The sequence below is a fragment of the Alligator mississippiensis genome, chromosome 1 (genome assembly GCF_030867095.1).
Source record: "Alligator mississippiensis isolate rAllMis1 chromosome 1, rAllMis1, whole genome shotgun sequence".
Classification (NCBI taxonomy): domain Eukaryota; kingdom Metazoa; phylum Chordata; order Crocodylia; family Alligatoridae; genus Alligator; species Alligator mississippiensis.
The window spans coordinates 350,641,320-350,658,917 of record NC_081824.1 but is presented as its reverse complement, the minus strand read 5'-3'; the positions used below and the strand labels follow the sequence as shown (position 1 = coordinate 350,658,917).

At 40.2% G+C, this 17,598-nt stretch overlaps 1 protein-coding gene across 2 annotated transcripts in view; it reads left to right on the top strand.

Annotated features, from left to right (window-relative positions):
- Nucleotides 1-16,723, top strand: part of CDC16 (cell division cycle 16) — a 33,823-nt gene extending 17,100 nt beyond the window's left edge. For both annotated transcript variants that reach the window (XM_006268551.4, XM_019484987.2), the window contains 8 exons: nucleotides 4,154-4,227; nucleotides 5,496-5,621; nucleotides 8,313-8,465; nucleotides 9,701-9,764; nucleotides 11,037-11,098; nucleotides 12,256-12,391; nucleotides 13,342-13,432; nucleotides 15,406-16,723. In XM_006268551.4, coding sequence (XP_006268613.1) covers nucleotides 4,154-4,227; nucleotides 5,496-5,621; nucleotides 8,313-8,465; nucleotides 9,701-9,764; nucleotides 11,037-11,098; nucleotides 12,256-12,391; nucleotides 13,342-13,432; nucleotides 15,406-15,671 — 972 coding nt within the window. In that variant the 3' untranslated portion in view covers nucleotides 15,672-16,723. The remainder of the gene's footprint in view (nucleotides 1-4,153; nucleotides 4,228-5,495; nucleotides 5,622-8,312; nucleotides 8,466-9,700; nucleotides 9,765-11,036; nucleotides 11,099-12,255; nucleotides 12,392-13,341; nucleotides 13,433-15,405) is intronic.
- Nucleotides 16,724-17,598: the final 875 nt, after the last annotated feature.

Below are 17,598 nucleotides of genomic sequence, written 5' to 3'. Positions count from 1 at the left end.
CAAGAGTTCTGATTACTTTTTTATTCATTGAGTACACATTCAAATGAGCATCCTATATAAATCTGAAACTTATTGAAGTATTGTCATAATTGATAAGTGAAGTTCAAATATGTTTGTATGCTTACATATATGAGTTGCATTTGTTCGTGATTAATTTATTTTCTCTTTTAGAAAACAAATTTTAAAAAGCTAATACCAAGTTTACATCGAGTGTGCAAAATTCAAAGCCTTCTAGGGTTACTACTGTGTAGCTTTACTTGTGGGCTGCAAACTTATATCCAAAACTTTGTGTATTCTCACATACCACATGCCTCCAGATAAGATATGCACCTCCTTTTTAGAAGGTAAAATATAGAGGCAAAACTATTTTTCTGGAGTCCTGGCCTAGAGCTGGCTGCTTTTTGTGGAGGTAGTGCTGCAAGATGGCTGCCAACTTCTTTCTGAGATAGCAAGCACGAGGGTTGTATTCAATATTAACCTTTTCACAGCTAGTCACAAAGGCAAAAGAGAGAGCTGGTTTATCCTGGGGTTGATTGTCCCAGACTTCAATGGTGGTTGCATCGAACTATCTCAGGACAGTCATAATGCACAGTGTAATTTGCAGCTCGAATGGCAATTAACTCAAATTAACTGCTATTGTCCCAGAGAAAAAACAGTTATCTCCGTACTTCACAGGATCCCAGGGAGAAATTACATGTGTGTTTTAATGCAAATTTGAGAGAGTCTATGAAAGGATTAACACTGCATTCCACTCTTTCCTGCTTGCTGCCTGAGAGAGAAGCTGGTAGCCCTCTTGTAGCACAGCATCTCCATGCTTCTGGTCTTCCATGCTTCTGTTCTTGCAAAGAAAAAAAAAAAAAGCTTCCCTACTTAAGAAACACCTCAATTTCGGAGGGCTGATTTTTGTGGGGAAAGGTGTGCATGTAGTATGCGAATACATATGGTACTGGTGAGGTTCAAGAATTTCCTGAACCTGAGGACTGAATGTGTCCTTTTTGTGGTACTAAATGTTTGACGGAAATCTAAATTTCCATTTAACTTTTACTGCATCACATTTCAGGTGTAAGGGATCTTCATCGTGTCTGCAAAATTTTTCTAGGATTTTTAATTATGAACTGAGCCTCAGAGCCTCCTCATAGATTCATAGATGTTAGGGTCAGAAGGGACCCTAGATCATCGAGTCCAACCCCCTGCATAAGCAGGAAAGAGTGCTGGGTCTAGATGACCCCAGCTAGATACTCATCTAACCTCCTCTTGAAGACCCCCAGGGTAGGGGAGAGCACCACCTCCCTTGGGAGCCCGTTCCAGACCTTGGCCACTCTAACTGTGAAGAAGTTCTTCCTAATGTCCAATCTAAATCTGCTCTCTGCTAGCTTGTGGCCATTGTTTCTTGTAACCCCTGGGGGCGCCTGGGTGAATAAATCCTCACCAATTTCCTTCTGTGCCCCCGTGATGAACTTATAGGCAGCCACAAGGTCGCCTCTCAACCTTCTCTTGCGGAGGCTGAAAAGGTCCAGTTTCTCTAGTCTCTCCTCGTAGGGCTTGGTCTGCAGGCCCTTGACCATACGAGTTGCCCTTCTCTGGACCCTCTCCAGGTTATCCGCATCCTTCTTGAAGTGTGGCGCCCAGAATTGCACGCAGTACTCCAACTGCGGTCTGACCAGTGCCCGATAGAGGGGAAGTATCACCTCCTTGGACCTATTCGTCATACATCTGCTGATGCATGATGAAGTACCATTGGCTTTTCTGATGGCTTCGTTACACTGCCGACTCATGTTCATCTTGGAGTCCACTAGGACTCCAAGATCCCTTTCCACTTCTGTGCCATCCAGCAGGTCATTTCCTAGGCTGTAGGTGTGCTGGACATTTTTCCTCCCTAGGTGCAGCACTTTGCATTTCTCCTTGTTGAACTGCATTCTGTTGTTTTCTGCCCACTTGTCCAACCTGTCCAGGTCTGCTTGCAGCTGTTCCCTGCCCTCCGGCGTGTCCACTTCTCCCCATAGCTTTGTCATCCGCAAACTTGGACAGAGTACATTTCACTCCCTCGTCCAAGTCACTGATGAAGACATTAAAGAGTATTGGTCCAAGGACCGCGCCCTGCGGGACCCCACTGCCCACACGCTTCCAGGTCGAAACCGACCCATCCACCACGACTCTCTGGGTGCGACCCTCCAGCCAATTCGCCACCCACCGGACTGTGTAGTCATCCAAGTCACAGCCTCTTAACTTGTTCACCAGTATGGGGTGGGATACCGTATCGAAGGCCTTCCCGAAGTCTAAGTATACGACATCCACCCCTCCTCCTGCGTCCAGGCGTTTCGTAACCTGGTCATAAAAAGAGACTAGATTGGTCCGGCACGATCCGCCTGCCATGAACCCATGCTGGTTTCCCCTCAGCATAATTTGTCCTGCCAGCCTCTCACAAATGTGAGCCTTGATAATTTTTTCAAAGACTTTGCCAAGGATGGAGGTGAGACTGACTGGCCTATAGTTGCCGGGGTCCTCCTTCCTCCCCTTCTTGAAAATGGGGACCACATTGGCCCTTTTCCAGTCCTCCGGGACTTTGCCCGTGTGCCACGAGCGTTCGAATATTCCCGCCAGTGGCTCTGCAAAGATGTCGGCCAGTGCCTTCAGCACCCTCGGATGGAGCTCATCCGGGCCTGCCGACTTAAAGGCATCCAGTTCTTCCAAGTGACACTGCACCATCTCAGGGTCTACGCATGGAAGTCTGGCGCCTTGCTGCTGCCTCTCTACAACCCCAGTGAGAGACTTGTCGTGCCCCTCGCTTAGGAACACTGAGGCAAAGAACTCGTTGAGGAGTTCAGCCTTGTCCCCTCTGTCCGTCACCAATTGTTTCTGCCCATTTAGCAGGGGTCCTATTCCTCCCTGGGCCTTCCTTTTACTCCCTATATATCTAAAAAACAATTTCTTGTTGTCTTTTACTTGGGTTGCCATCCTCAGCTCCATGGTAGCTTTGGCTCATCTAACTGCCTCCCTACAAGCACGAGCAGAGGAGGTATATTCGTCTTTGGTGATCTCTCCCTGTTTCCACTTTTTATGTGCTCCCCTTTTGGCCCCTAGGCTGCCCTGGATTTCTCTGGTCAGCCAGGGAAGCCTCCTGGCCCCTTTCCCTCTTTTACCTCGCATGGGGATCGTCTTGCTTTGTGCCCGAAGGATCGTTTCCTTAAGGCACAGCCACCCTTCTTGGGCTCCCATCACTTCAAAACTCCTACTCTGCAGTGCGTCCTTGACTAATCGCCTGAGTTCATTGAGATCAGCTTTCCTAAAGTCTAGCGCTTTCACCCTACTAGTTACCTTACCCAATCAACGTCTTATGGTGAATTCTATTATTAGGTGATCACTGTCCCCCAGATGGCTTCCTCTGACGTGATCTGGCTGTTAGCTCTTGGGAGCAGCTTCATGGGGTTCCAGATTCGGACAGGGACAGCAGTGGCAGCACATGGGTTACTCCTTCCAGTGCCTGCATCCTGTCTGGTTACCTTCCTCCACATCCCTCCCTGGAGTGTCTTCTGCTGCACTGGAGTAGGGCCTGGAAGGAGGAACCTGCATTCCTCTGTCACTGCTGTCCCTGGCCAAGCCCAGCACCCTGTGAGCCACTCTGTGTTGCCCACAGTTGGAGCAGAGCTGTGGGGGACAGGGGACTCTGGGTCTCCCCCCCATGCCTGCATCAGCTGTGGACAGTGGCAGCAGGGGATTGTGGGTCCCTACCTTCAGTGCTTGCTTCTGGCCAGTGGAGATCACAGTAGGGAAGTGGCAGGTGCAGAAAAGGGAAACCTTTCCACAGCTACCACTGTTCTCACAGTACCCTACACAGCTCTAGCCTGTCCCTGGAGCAGGGCAGGAGTAGATTTCGGGCTTCCCCTGTACCAAAGTCGGTCAGAAAGAGCAGTGCAAGGGGAAGGGGTGCATCTGCCTTACTGCACTCCACTGGATCTGTCCCTGGCTGTGCCTGATTTGAGTCATGTGAACATTGTTATTCCATTTATAATGCTGTCTAAAATGGATGTTACAGCTTATTCAGTTGTTTATATATAGTGAAAATAGAACTAGTGTAGCATTATTTTTAGTGTGCAACTTTAGCCACTTTTTTATATGCATTTTAATACTGCTTTATTTTGAATTGGATGTTTAGGTCTCGTGGTTTGCTGTAGGATGTTACTATCTCATGGTTGGCCACAAAAATGAGCATGCCAGAAGGTATCTCAGGTAAGAACTTATTACTTGATAGCAGTGTAGTCTATGTGATTTTTTTTTTGCTAGAGCAGTATTATTCAGTACTTAATTTTCAAGTAAAGGGTATGGCAAATGTACATTTAAGCTGCTCTGGAGTATGCAGCAGCTTTTACAGTCAGCTGTTATATTTTCATGATCCTGTAGCAATATAAATTAGCTTTAGCACCCCAACTTTAGCCTTGAGTGGAGAAGAGTTAAAGATGGAGTGGTTCTGCTACACTTCAATGACTGTAGGATCATTCAGATATAACACTTGTATTGTAACAACTTATATCAGTATACTTTAATAGCAATAGAATTTGTCTGTCTATACACAACAAATAGTTAATAATTAGAGTATTATGAAAGTTTCTGCATGTCTATATTTACTTGCAATAAATCTAGGTATCCTAGCTCTCGCTAAAATATCCTCTATATATTGACCCTTTTGATACAGTAGTTAACATGATACCATCTAAATTACATCTAAAAATATGTACAGTTTGACTCCAAATCCTCCATCCAGTTACCATTCTGTTGCTAATGGACCCATTTCCTGCATCCTAAATGCTTCCAAGCCAGTTGGGCTGGTTCTGGCTCTATCTCTTCGACTCTAGGGCATAGTCTGAGCTTTATGAATCTTACGTCTTCCCATATAAAATAAACAGCACCATTCAGCTGCATCTTAGCAAAAAAAGGTACAATGCTTCAGGCCCCCTCCCCTCCCCCAAGCCTTCAGTTGCTTAAATATGCCCCTTCGGAGTTTTGAGTAAGCATTCTCTTAGGAAACAGCAGGGTAGGAAAACGGAAAACACATGCTTATCTGAGAAATTTCTCAACTACAGTGACTTTGCAGAGCATCCCAGAATTACGAATCTCTGAAATAACAGAAGCGTTCCTCTCATCAGAACTTGCCTTTTCAAGTGTGAATCTGTGATTCATCAGCATTTCAGGCTGGGTAGTCCTAGTCCTGTATATCCTTTACACATTCTTCGAGTGGCATGGTCAGTTTCCTGAACAGATCAGATTCTTGGACTTTATTGAGATGAAGGCTCTATTTAAGTTTGCTCATACTGAGGGATAGAAGGAATAAAACAATTAATCCCCTAAAGTGACAAGAACTAATCGTAACAATGGATTATCAGAATTCTAAATACAACCTCGTTGTTAAAAACTTAACACTTTAAAAAAATGTGCAGGTACACAAATAGCTTTACTCTTACTCATTTTTGATTAGTATAATCATTTGATTGCTTTTTTAGCAAAGCCACTACACTTGAGAGAACCTATGGACCTGCATGGATAGCATATGGGCATTCATTCGCAGTTGAGAGTGAGCATGACCAAGCAATGGCTGCCTACTTCACAGCAGCACAACTGATGAAAGGGTATGTCAGAAGTGGATTGTGCTATTTTATATGTAATGAAATTCTGGGAAGTTTAAAAAGCTGTCCAAAAGTATTGTAGGGGTATGTTCTCTTCATTTACCAGTAAAAATACACTTAGGGCTAAACAGAAAACAAGACAGGCAAAGAATAGGAACTTTTTTTCAAATTCTGGTACACGTTGAGTACATCATTTTTGTCTGAGTGTTTCTTCTCACTGGTTTCTTGTCTAAATGGGACTTATTTCCTGTGGTTAACACGATTTCTCTATTTTCTACATACTGTACTCAGTTTGACTTCTAGGATTTAATGCAAGATATTCAGCCCAGACCCACATGTTGAGGATATGGCATAAAGCAAGAGCTCACTCATTTCTGAATTGTCAGAGAGACCTTGACTCTCTCCTGCTAAGACCTAGTACTGAACTCCCATTGCCTTTTTCTAATCATTTGGGATAAATCTTCTCCTGCCTCTAGCTTATCTAGTTGGTCTTTTTGTCTAGTTCAAGATGCTCAACCCCTGGCCCATGCCCTGTGGAGCCATGGCATCCAGTCCATGGGGTTCCCCATGGGTCAGAAGATTTGGAGGTGGGGAGCAGTGACAGTTAATACTGCCATCCCTCCCCACTGCTAAATTCCCATACCCCAAATTGGCTGGGTCAGGGCTTGGTAGGCCCCCTTTCTTTTGTGCAGCTGGATTTTGGCTGGACCATACCTCCTTCTCCCCTACAAGGCTGGATTGGAGCTGGGCCACTCCCCCTCCCCCTCTGTGGCTGGATTGGGGCTGGGCTGCTCACATAGCTGCTCTGTGTACCAGATCCAGTCCATCTGCCAGCTCTGGCCTGTGAACAGACCCGGCACCGCCCATTCAGCCCACAGGACAAAAAGATTGAGCACTATTGTTTTAGTTTGAAGCAGTCTATACTGTGCTGTTGGAGTTTGAGCTCTATTGCAAGTGATGCTTAAAAGGAATTTCATGGCTGCATGCAACACTTCAAAAAAAATCTTTTATCTTTTAAATTAATTTGCAACCTAGGACTTTTTTTTAACATAGGGTTATGTTAAAATTGGTTGTTTAGGTTGTAAAATCATGCACTTTCACGTCAGACTTTGTCAGATGTATGGCTGCACGTGGGACGTTAATTGCGCTCCTTCCTGTATGTATCATAATATGATTATAATTTCATAACTGCATACAGTGTGCCTCTTATCTTATTTGGGATGGATGTATAAAAAGAGAAAAATTAAGGTTGGCTGCACAATTTTGTTTCCTGGCCCAGTTTAAAATAAGCAGAATATAAATTAGGTAAATGAAACTCCCCTGAAGTTTTATGTGAATCTCCTATATTTCATTGCATATTAGAAGCTGCTATTCAGTTGAATAGCTGTTCCGTTTTATTCCAGAGGTAGTAGCAAACAAAAATAATAGTAGATTAATGGATCCTTGTATACATGCAACATTTGGGGATACAGTGTAGTGTAGTCTATTTGCATGCATACATTGGATAATTACATAACTAACTTATTTGTGTGACAATGCCAGTCATAATTTTTTTGCCTGTTGCTTAAACCAGATGTGCTCAACCTGCATCCCCTGACACAGCATCATCCATCCTTCAGGTCTGTGTGGAGTCCTGTGGGCCGTGGCCCTGTGCATCAAGTCAAGTGCACGGAGCAGTGTGAGGTCCAATCCTGGTGTGCATGGGCCCCTAGAGCCTGATCCCTGAACATGGGACTGGGCAGGTGTGCGGGTGGCGCTGAGCCCTGGGATCCATCCTGGGATCAGGCAACAGCAGCCCGCAGACTGGCCCTGTGCTCCTCATCTGGTCCATGGGGCCAAAGGTTGAGCACCACTGGCTTAAACTATAACAGATTTCAGTTACCCACATACTGGTGAAGTTCTTAAACTTTTTAAGCGCATAGCATTTTTCAGGCCCGCTCTTGCTTTGCATTGTGAGTATAATAGTAGTTTGCCTTGTGACAGAAATAGTGAACAGAAAGCAACTGTTGAAGAGCTGCTGTTAGAAGCCTTGAGAGCTAGGCAGCTGGGGGTGGGGGGGGAGGGTGCTATTAGAAGCTTTAAAATAAGGACAAATAGCAGCCCTGAAACTTGCTAGCTTCCCTTATTTTCAAGGCTTCTAATAGCAACCCCACATTTACTATTAGAAGTCATGACAATGGTTGTAATTGGTCAGTTTTGGAACTGCTGCTACCAAAGCCCTGATGGCACTGTGTACTTAAACAAGAATTGTTTCAGTAAATGCATACCTTTCCCCCTCTAGTCCTGAGGCTGAGGTGTTACATCTATGAAATGGAATACTAACTACAGGATTATCAGTGTCCATCTATCTTTTTCAGTTTATAGGTGAAAAAAAATACCTAGATTAAACTCAGAATTAATTTGGGGAAAGTTAGGAAAATATCCACAGTGATTTCCAGACTAAAATACTATTAAACATAATGATTTTTTTCTTCTTAACTAGCTGGAGTGGGCTGTTTTTCCTCAGAAAAGAACCCTTCAGGATAGGACTTTGGGAATCCATTTTGCATGGTAGTGTTACATGATAAATATTTTTGAATATTCATTATTTAAGATATACTGAAAACATTTAAGTTTGTGATGCAGTTTATAAGATTTTTGCAAACTTTTTCCATGCTGAGTAATAAATATATGAAATGTTCTGTTGTCTTGTAGCTGTCACTTGCCAATGCTGTACATTGGACTGGAGTATGGTTTGACCAACAACTCAAAGTTAGCCGAAAGGTTTTTCAGCCAAGCCTTAAGCATCGCACCTGAAGATCCTTTTGTTATGCATGAAGTCGGAGTGGTTGCTTTTCAAAATGGAGAGTAAGTAATGGAATAAATAGGTCTATTTTATTAAGTAATGTGTTCAGCTCACCATGGAGATAATACAAGTTCAAGACTCTGGTACAGTGCAGGAGCTGGGACTGCCTGGCATTGCATCAGAGCCAGTTCAAGATTGCCAGCAGCATGAACCTTACTCACTTCTTGAATCCAGCAGCAGGAGTGACACCCTCTCCTGGGCTTGGCTTCCTGTGACTTCCACTGCCAGTGGCAGGGACCTAGCTGGCCCCAGCATGCCAGAGGCAGGCACTTCCAAGCTGGGCAATGGGGAGAATATTGCAGGCAGGACACAGGCTCTAAACATTGGGAGTTACATGTTCTCACAGACAGACATGTGAGCTTCAGTACCCAGTGCTAGGGTTAGTACCCTGGGACAGGGGGAGGACCCTGCTGGCTCTAGACCTGTCCAAAGTGGGCTGAGATCATAGTAAGCATTACCATGCAACAGCTCAGAACATATTCTATTTTTTTTAATATGGCACAATAATGCTTATAATGATTTCAGATTGAATATATGCAAAATCCCATGCAGTGAGGTCCATAGAAATCAGTCAGCTGTCTCTTGATTTCATGCTAAAGGTAACTAAATGTTTGAACTCGTATTTGTCATAGAATAAAGCATGGTGTCAAACTCACACCGGGCCAGATCCAGACCTCAGGGCCCCTTAGGCTAGGTCCATGGGGTCAGCAGCAGCTGTTGTGGGTCGTGCCAGTAGAGAGTATCTGGGAACTGTAAGGTGAGCCAGTTCTGAATCAGGCTCCATACCCCCAACTTCAGGTAACGCTGTGGGCTGGATTTGACCCATGAGCCATATATATTTGACAACCTTGGAATAAAGTATTATATAATAAACTTGGCAAATCAGGAAGTATCACAAATATTCTGCAGAGATGAACAAATATAAAAAGAATGTTTACTTGAGTCACCTTTTTAGTTGGGGATGTGTGGGATGAAGAATTTAATGCATGTCCTTGGACTGTATTCTGTTTTAATTCTCTTTCAATGCATCAGATTTAACTTAATATTCCTTTCTGGACAAGGTGTTGCTAAATGTGGATTTTGCCTTTAATTTATGAGAATAGTTATTTGTAACGAACAGTGTAAAAGTAACTTATTTTTCTATTACAGATTTTTCACAATTTCAAGGGGAAAGAACTGTTTATTAGAATCATGTAGTAGCTACTTTATCATTCCAGTATTTATGTATTTATTTTAGCTGGAAAACTGCAGAGAAGTGGTTTCTTGATGCATTAGAGAAAATCAAAGCTATTGGAAATGAGGTATGTGCTAAATTAAAGTGTATTTAATTTCATATTGAAGTATTTATTAAAATTCCAGGTTCTTGTATTATTCTGCTTTATATAAATGGAACATTAAAATAAACAAGTTCTAAAACATGACCCTTCCCAACAATATAAGCCTTTGGCCATTCAATTTCGGCATTCTTTAAAACATGAGGATACTATCACATATTCTGTTTTAGCTTTTCCCATGATATGTAGAACAAGCCTCTGGATGAAATCAGAAAGCAATACATTATAATGTGTGCCTCTGATACAGTGGGAAGCAGAATCTAGGTCTGACTTCCAGTCATAGTTTTAATTTCTAGGCTAAGCGTTGGCAACCTACAGCTTGCTGGCCAGATCTTTCAAGCCGGGGCTTCAGCAGTGACATTTCAGCAGTAACATTGTGGAGGTGGGGGTTGCCTGCACTGTGGCTGGGTAGTGTGAGAAGCAGTAGTTTCCCATTTAGACGTGCTGCCCCATCTTAACCCCCTGTTGGGTAGTTTCAGCCTACCACGCCTGAATATTGCTGATCCCTGTCATAGACCATTCTTTTCATATCTACGTTACTGTTAACACAGATTACTCATTGCAGCAAAATAGTAATACAGATATTCACTTTTCCAAACATTAGACAATTGTAAGAATCAAGAATAGCATTTGTACTTACACTGCCTGCTCTGGGACTTTGTATGCTATTTAAAAGGATAGGTTAGTGTCTAACATCAAATTGAAATTTTCCTCTGTGTTCTTGTATGTCTATGAGAATGTTGTTGGATGTCTTCAAAGAACAAACAGATACTAGGAAAGATGCGCTAGGATGCACTAGTCTTCCTACAAGTATAAGAAATGCAAGAACCTGTAAAATACAATTAAACTGGGGAAGAAGGCTCACATTAAGTAAATAAGTAGTTCACTGGGTGACATTTTTGCTAATTTTACCTGTAAAATGCTTTTTTGGCCGTAGGAAAGGTATGCTTAATATTAAATTTAAAATGTTTGTCACCTTTTCATTGTCCATGGATATATATTGTCTTCTATGCTTATATCACCTCTTTTCTAATTGGGGATTGTGACACTCGAAGGGGACTGAGAGTCCCAAGGAAATTCCGTTGTTGTAGTGTTTGGGCTTGTGTTAGAAATAAGGTCACCTGCATAAAAAGATTGGGGACCCACTGACTTATGTTGATTTCTCTAGTGACAGTAACAGGAAGATTTACCTGAAGGTTGCCAAGCATATGCTAATAGGTTTGATGGAATATTTTTCAGGTAACAGTTGACAAGTGGGAGCCTTTATTGAACAACTTAGGACACGTGTGTAGAAAGCTGAAGTAAGTTGAAAAACTGAAATGTTTTAAGGCTACATTTACCTAATACACTGTAAAGTCATACGCTACATTGGTTCACTTCATAATTACACTGTGATAGCACTATAAAAGGATGTTTTATAGTAAATGAGAATGTTCCTAAGCATGTCACTCTAGGTAAAGAATTCTTCATGTGAAAATTATGTACAAAAGTTTTTCTTACTGTGGAAATGACATCAAATCATAATGCAGACCAGCTATAAGTATGCATGCTCTTGTATTCTTTGGGGTCTAAAATTAGTAATTAAAATATACAGTTAATTCTTGTTCATCCTAAATTCAAGAAAGGATAGGATACTTGAAGGGAACTGTGGATGCATGTAAATCTATACGAAGCAAACTAAAGAATTCTATAATTGTTGAAAGCTTTAAAATATTTTAAAAGCCATCATGATCCCAATAATGTCAAGATATTTATTTTGATAAATGTCATGTTATTGCCTACTCCCGGAAGGCAGAATTAGAAGCAGAGAGTAACATACTCATTATTGTCTGCTCCACCACAGCAGCTTGAGCAATGGCAGTAGCAGAACTGAAATAATTTTGATGGTCTTGCTTAGTATAATGGCCATATCCAAATAGCAAGAAAGATTAAAGCTGATGCTGCAACATTTAGACCTCTACAACAGTTTGCTACACAAGCTGATAATCATCAACACCTACCATTTTGCAGCCAGCTACAGTTGTTCATGTGCAATGTGCTTTTCAGTAGAAAGACATTCTTTCCACGCATTGGCTGTGGATTTAAACAACCTATTCTTCTCAAAGATTTTTCATGCATAAAGTTTTTTAAAGCCTTGAGTTTAAGGAAAAACTGATTTCTCAGTTACCCTGAATAATATCATGATTATCATGAAAGCGTGTAATGTATTCCTTTATGTTGCAAATATGAAACAATAATTTAATTATTTCATATTGTTAGCCTAGGCTAATGGCTTTAGGCCAGGATATTATTGTGTCAGATGAAATATGAATATAGGCAATCAGGACTCATTGTAGAGATGATTGCCTTTTCCTCTAGACCAATACGGCTACAACCTGGATACCTAATGTACGAATATAATTCAGTGACCCTCTGCACCAGAAAACTTAGTAATATATGCCATGCTTAAACTTAACAGGAAGTATGAAGAAGCATTAGAATATCATCGGCAGGCTCTAGTATTGATTCCTCAGAATGCCTCTACCTATTCTGCCATTGGATACATACACAGTCTCATGGGCAATTTTGAAAGTGCAATTGACTATTTTCATACGGTATGTATGTGCTTTATATTAAGGTGGTGCTGCTCACGGATCCGGAATTAAGGTTAAATTTTCTTTGGCATTTAATATAGAAATTCATGAAAAATTATGTATGTGAAAAATAAATGTATTCTTCTCCAACTTAGAGCAGGTTTTGAATACAGAATTAATTTTGTTTCATTTTCCAAGTCATATGTTAATTAGGCTAAAATAGAACCTTCCAGGATTTATTTTTTATCCCAAATAAATTAAACAGGTGCTTCTCAGACATTTAAAACTAATTGAAATATAGAATTAATATAACAAGAAAAGGTTATATATGAACCAATTTTAGTGATCATGAGGAAAAAATATTTTTAAGTAGTTTTAATTAGTTTAATTTGGGCTTCAAAACCCCTAAAACGCCTTTATAATGGTTAAGGTTAAAAATTAAGGTTCTTTTGATTGCTAATGGATTTCTGTACTTAAATATTTGACTTTCTAAGCCCTTAATTTTGAATATCCTGAGATTGTAGTGAGTGGTTCATTTGACAGAGTAACTGTTCTGCTGGGTTTCTTTTTACCATGCAGTTAGTGTTACATGTATTTAGCATTGGCTTTATCTTAATTTATGTTTTTTGAGCTGCATATAAATGAAGTCCATTTTATCTATAGGGACACTTGTTCACAAATACTTACCTTAAAAGCTTTGAATAATATATTTTGTTAGTCTTCCTTTATAGTGTATGAAAGATTGCACTGTAGTATATGGAGTAGAACAGAAGGGAAGTGCACTGTAACTGGATTTTGGGCTTTTTTTAATTATTAATTTTAGTACCTTTCTGGCCAGTTAAATACATTCATCATCTTGGTTGAAGGGGAACCTTTGTTTCATAGTGAGGATCAGTTTTACAAAAGGTTAATTTAGTTGTCATGATGTAAATATTTATTTCTGATGCTGAACATTCTATATCTTTTTACAGGCACTTGGTCTTAGGAGGGATGATACATTTTCTGTTACTATGCTTGGACATTGCATAGAAATGTACATTGGTGATTCCGAAGCTTACATCGGTAATTCTGTTGTTTATTACTATATAAGAGAGCAATATGAGCAGTAAAAAAAAATGACCTGTTAATGTTCATTAAATAAAAGATCTTCTAGTGCTACAGTAGTACCCCAGCAGAAAAATTCCCTCCGAAGTCCAGCTGCTGCTGAATCTTCCTGCCCCGCTCCCCCCAAAAGGCAGTTACATCTTAGTGGGAAGAAGCTAATGTAAGGGTCAAAAACCGACATAGAATTTTGTACATAAAATACTGTAAAGCCTATCCAGAATACTGGAAAATATTTACTCCAATACGATGGCGTGTTTGGTTACCACTTGCTGAACTTCTAGGGAAGCTTATTTTAGAAGTCAGGGTAGATATTCACACTTATAGGTTAACATAAGCCCTCTACACACGTAGCTAAAGACGTGATTGGATCTAATGTGTGATCCACACAGTGACACCTCCTGTCAGGCCACACATGCGTGGTAGGAGGCAGAGTTGTAGGAGCGCACATTAGATCTAATTGCGCCTTATTGCCAGTGTAGGGAGAGCCTGATTCTGGGCTTCCCCTGGACTGGCAGATAAGTAAGCTCCCATGGCTGGGAGCCCCCTTTGCTGAGGGGGCTTCCAGCTGAAAAGGCCACATGCAGCCAGGGCCAAGAATCCTGCACCTGCCAGGGCTCAGCCAGGAACATGAGTCCCATCAGGCCACAGATTCTCAGTCCCAGCCGCTGCAGTCTCCTCACAGACTGCCTGCATGTGCAAATTAAATCTGGACAGAAACCAGCTATAAAGTTATTATACATATTCAAGCCATAACTTTATAGCTGTTTGGACCTTCTAAGGCGGGATAGTTAATTTGCATGTGTAGCCAGTCTAAATTTATTGCACAGTGAACAAGGTAATTGCGCCACAGATGGAACATGTAGAAGGGGCCTAAATAACTTATTTTAGCTCACTTTTTACAAATAATTTCTGTAGCTATTTTACAAAGTAAAGTGATGCTTAAGGCAGAGATGGTTCAAATAAAGGAACAAGTTATAGACAAGAATGAAGAATTTTGAGAGAAAAACCAAACACATTAAAAATGGAAAGAGTAGAAAAAATGTTTCATCTTTTCATAAGAGACAACCAGGGATTGTTTGTTTAAAATTATATTAACTATTAGGGTTTAGAGAAAAGCCTGAAAATAATCAAAGTGTAAAAGTAATACCACATGTAGGAGTTGGTCACAAATGATAAAAATATGGCTGAGAATTTTGGTTTTGTTTTGTTTTTTAGTAGTCTATGAATATCACAGTTGTCATTTGGAATGGGTTAGGATTAACACATCTGTTGTCTCCCCTCACCTGGAAATTCAGGATTATACAAATGAAAAATAAAGTCTACATGCCTATAACTTTAAGATGTTCATGAAATACAGAAATATTTTTCCACTTGCAACTTCATAATGCACAATTTTTCTGTTGTATTGGACTTGGGCATTTCTCCATAGTGAATAATTATTCATTTAATATACTGTGACATATGGTAATGAGCATGAGTGCAGTTAGAAAGTAGCATCTGTCTACTACCTGTTGCTGTTTGCATCAGTGAATGGGTTTGTCAGTGTGAAAATTGGTTGGACAAGCATTTTCTCTAATTTTTCATATTGTAAATGTATTATTGCAAAGAATATATCCTGAAGTACCATATAGCTGTATGATTGTAAGTTTGCATCTCTGTCTTAAGGAACTGACAAATTAGTTGTTTCACCTGCGTTGCTGGCTGTAGCCTGCAGCCCCAGTAGTTTCTAAGCATGCCAGATGGGGGACACAACAGGGAACTGTACAGCTGTCTGATGGTTGAAACAGCACATCTTTTTTTAAATCTTTCCAAAACAGTTTCAAATAAACACCTGAAGTATCACAGTTATTTGCTGATAGACTCTATTTTATAAGATAGTGATCTTTGCAAAATTCACTTGGAGAGTAGTAACCATTTTGTGTGTTTTTTAGGAACAGAAATTAAAGACAAATTAAGATGTTATGACTTTGATGTTCACACCATGAAGACATTAAAGAACATTATTTCACCTCCCTGGGATTTCAGGGAATTTGATATAGAAAGACAGACTCTGTTTGAAAGTGGTATTGTGACATTGGAAGCACCACATCAGAAGAAAACTACAGATGCCAGTCGTCCATTAGAAGAAACCTTTGAGATTGAAATGAACGAAAGTGATATGATGTTGGAAACATCAATGTCAGATCATAGCACATGACTCTAAACACTGGAACAGATCTCATCTTTGTCAAATTGTAACACACTTTGTTTTTGTGGGTTTTTTTCCTCTCCTTGTCATGGATTTGGGAATTTGATATTTTTATATGAAACCCAACTACTCTATGTGTAACACCGGAAGTAATGCCTGCCTTAAGAATGATATAATATTAATTCCCAAAGGTTAATTCAAACTTTGTTTCTACAGAATAATCATACACAATGAAACAAGTAAAATGCATGTATTGTTCTTAGAACTGTTTACTGTATCCTGTGACTGCCATTAAGACTGTGAAAGCTTAAAAATAGTACTTAAAATAGTTTACAGTTCATTTCAAATTGAGTAGCTGAGACCTGTTGTAGTGTTGTTGTGGCTGCAAAGGTTTCTCTCATCTGTGAGGAACATACCATTAATTGTTGAAAAATAACTAGAGTTTTGATGCTAATATATTTTAGTCTTTTAAGACAGGAATTATTGCAACAATCTTCATTATTTTGTTTAACCCCTGCTTACATTCAGGGAGAGCCTTTTTTATCAATTCAATCGAATTTGGTATATATTAAATTAATGTCAAAGCTTTTAAAGCATGGTAGTGAATGTGTGTTGTCCTGTTTAATCACTTTTGTTCATTAAAATCATACTCATATTTCTATGCTATATTACTAGACAATTTAAGCAGAACTGATTAGGTGGGAAATGTGAATTGCACATATTTGGAATAGCAAAGAAATTTTGAGTTGCATCTGATTTACAATTTTCTGAAATCAGTGATGCCCTTGGAACTATTTTTAAAAGTTAGTTTGACAATAAACACAATGCAAGCCACACAGTACTGCTGTAGGGCTGTAGAAATTCTCTACCTTGACAAAATAAGTGAGTGTAAAAGAAAAAGGGAAGTGTGTGTACAGTTTTTATGAAGTCTCTAAACCTGTGGTATTTTACTTTTGAATATGCTACTTGTTCATTGAAAATAGTGAAGCAAAGTTTGTCTTTCATGAACTGAGATGCTGACTAAACCATAAATCATTCAATAAACTTAGCAAGGCCTTCTATGCTTCTGCTTAAAAAGAATATTACACATTTTATATAAAACTTCTCTCTTCTTCCCTATCCATAACTGCTTAAGTCTAAGTTAAACAATCGGTTCCCTCATCATCATGTTAACTGAGTTTTGTGTTTAATGTGAGGACAGCTAAGAACGAAACAGATGAAGTATATAATCTTAACATTACTCCAGTCTTTCAGAGCTCAGGAACCATCAAATATACTTCACAAAATTTTTCTTCAAATAGGAAGGTGATTTGTATGACTAAAAGTTCATTAGGTCATAGGTCTAATAGGTCATAAGGGACTTTGAAAAGGAGCACTTTGTAGAAGAAGCAGCCCCTCTTCAGCAATAATCACTACATTTGTGTGTAGTGGTGGGTCTCAGGTGGTACTTGTATTTTATGTGATCTGTTTGTGTAGGAGATGGTGTAGTTTTAAGTGTATGCTAGACGGTTTTGTTGGGCAGGGTTTTAGAGGTCTTTGTTTTTTTCTCACTGGCATCTGGGTCCCCTGGGAGTTTTGAGAGGATATGGGAAAAGGGAATTTGGTGTTGTTCATTTTTTCTTTTGCACAAGATTTTTTTTTTTTTTTTTTAATGTAAGGGGCAGCAGATGGCAATTGCAGCTGGAAGAGTTACCAGATATGAGACCGGAAATGAGAATGATAGGAAGTGACAGCTGTAGAGACATTTATCATCCTTGAATAGGTTTCTGATGCCAGCTATATCTGCATGAAGTGTTGCTTGACAGAGGTGGTCAAAGGACTGGAACTGCGGCAAGGCAGAGATGGAGGTCAGATAGGATTTGAGCGGGTAATGCAAGAAAGGAGAAATGAAGTTCCATATACAAACGAAAGACCTGATGCCTATCTAAAAAGATGA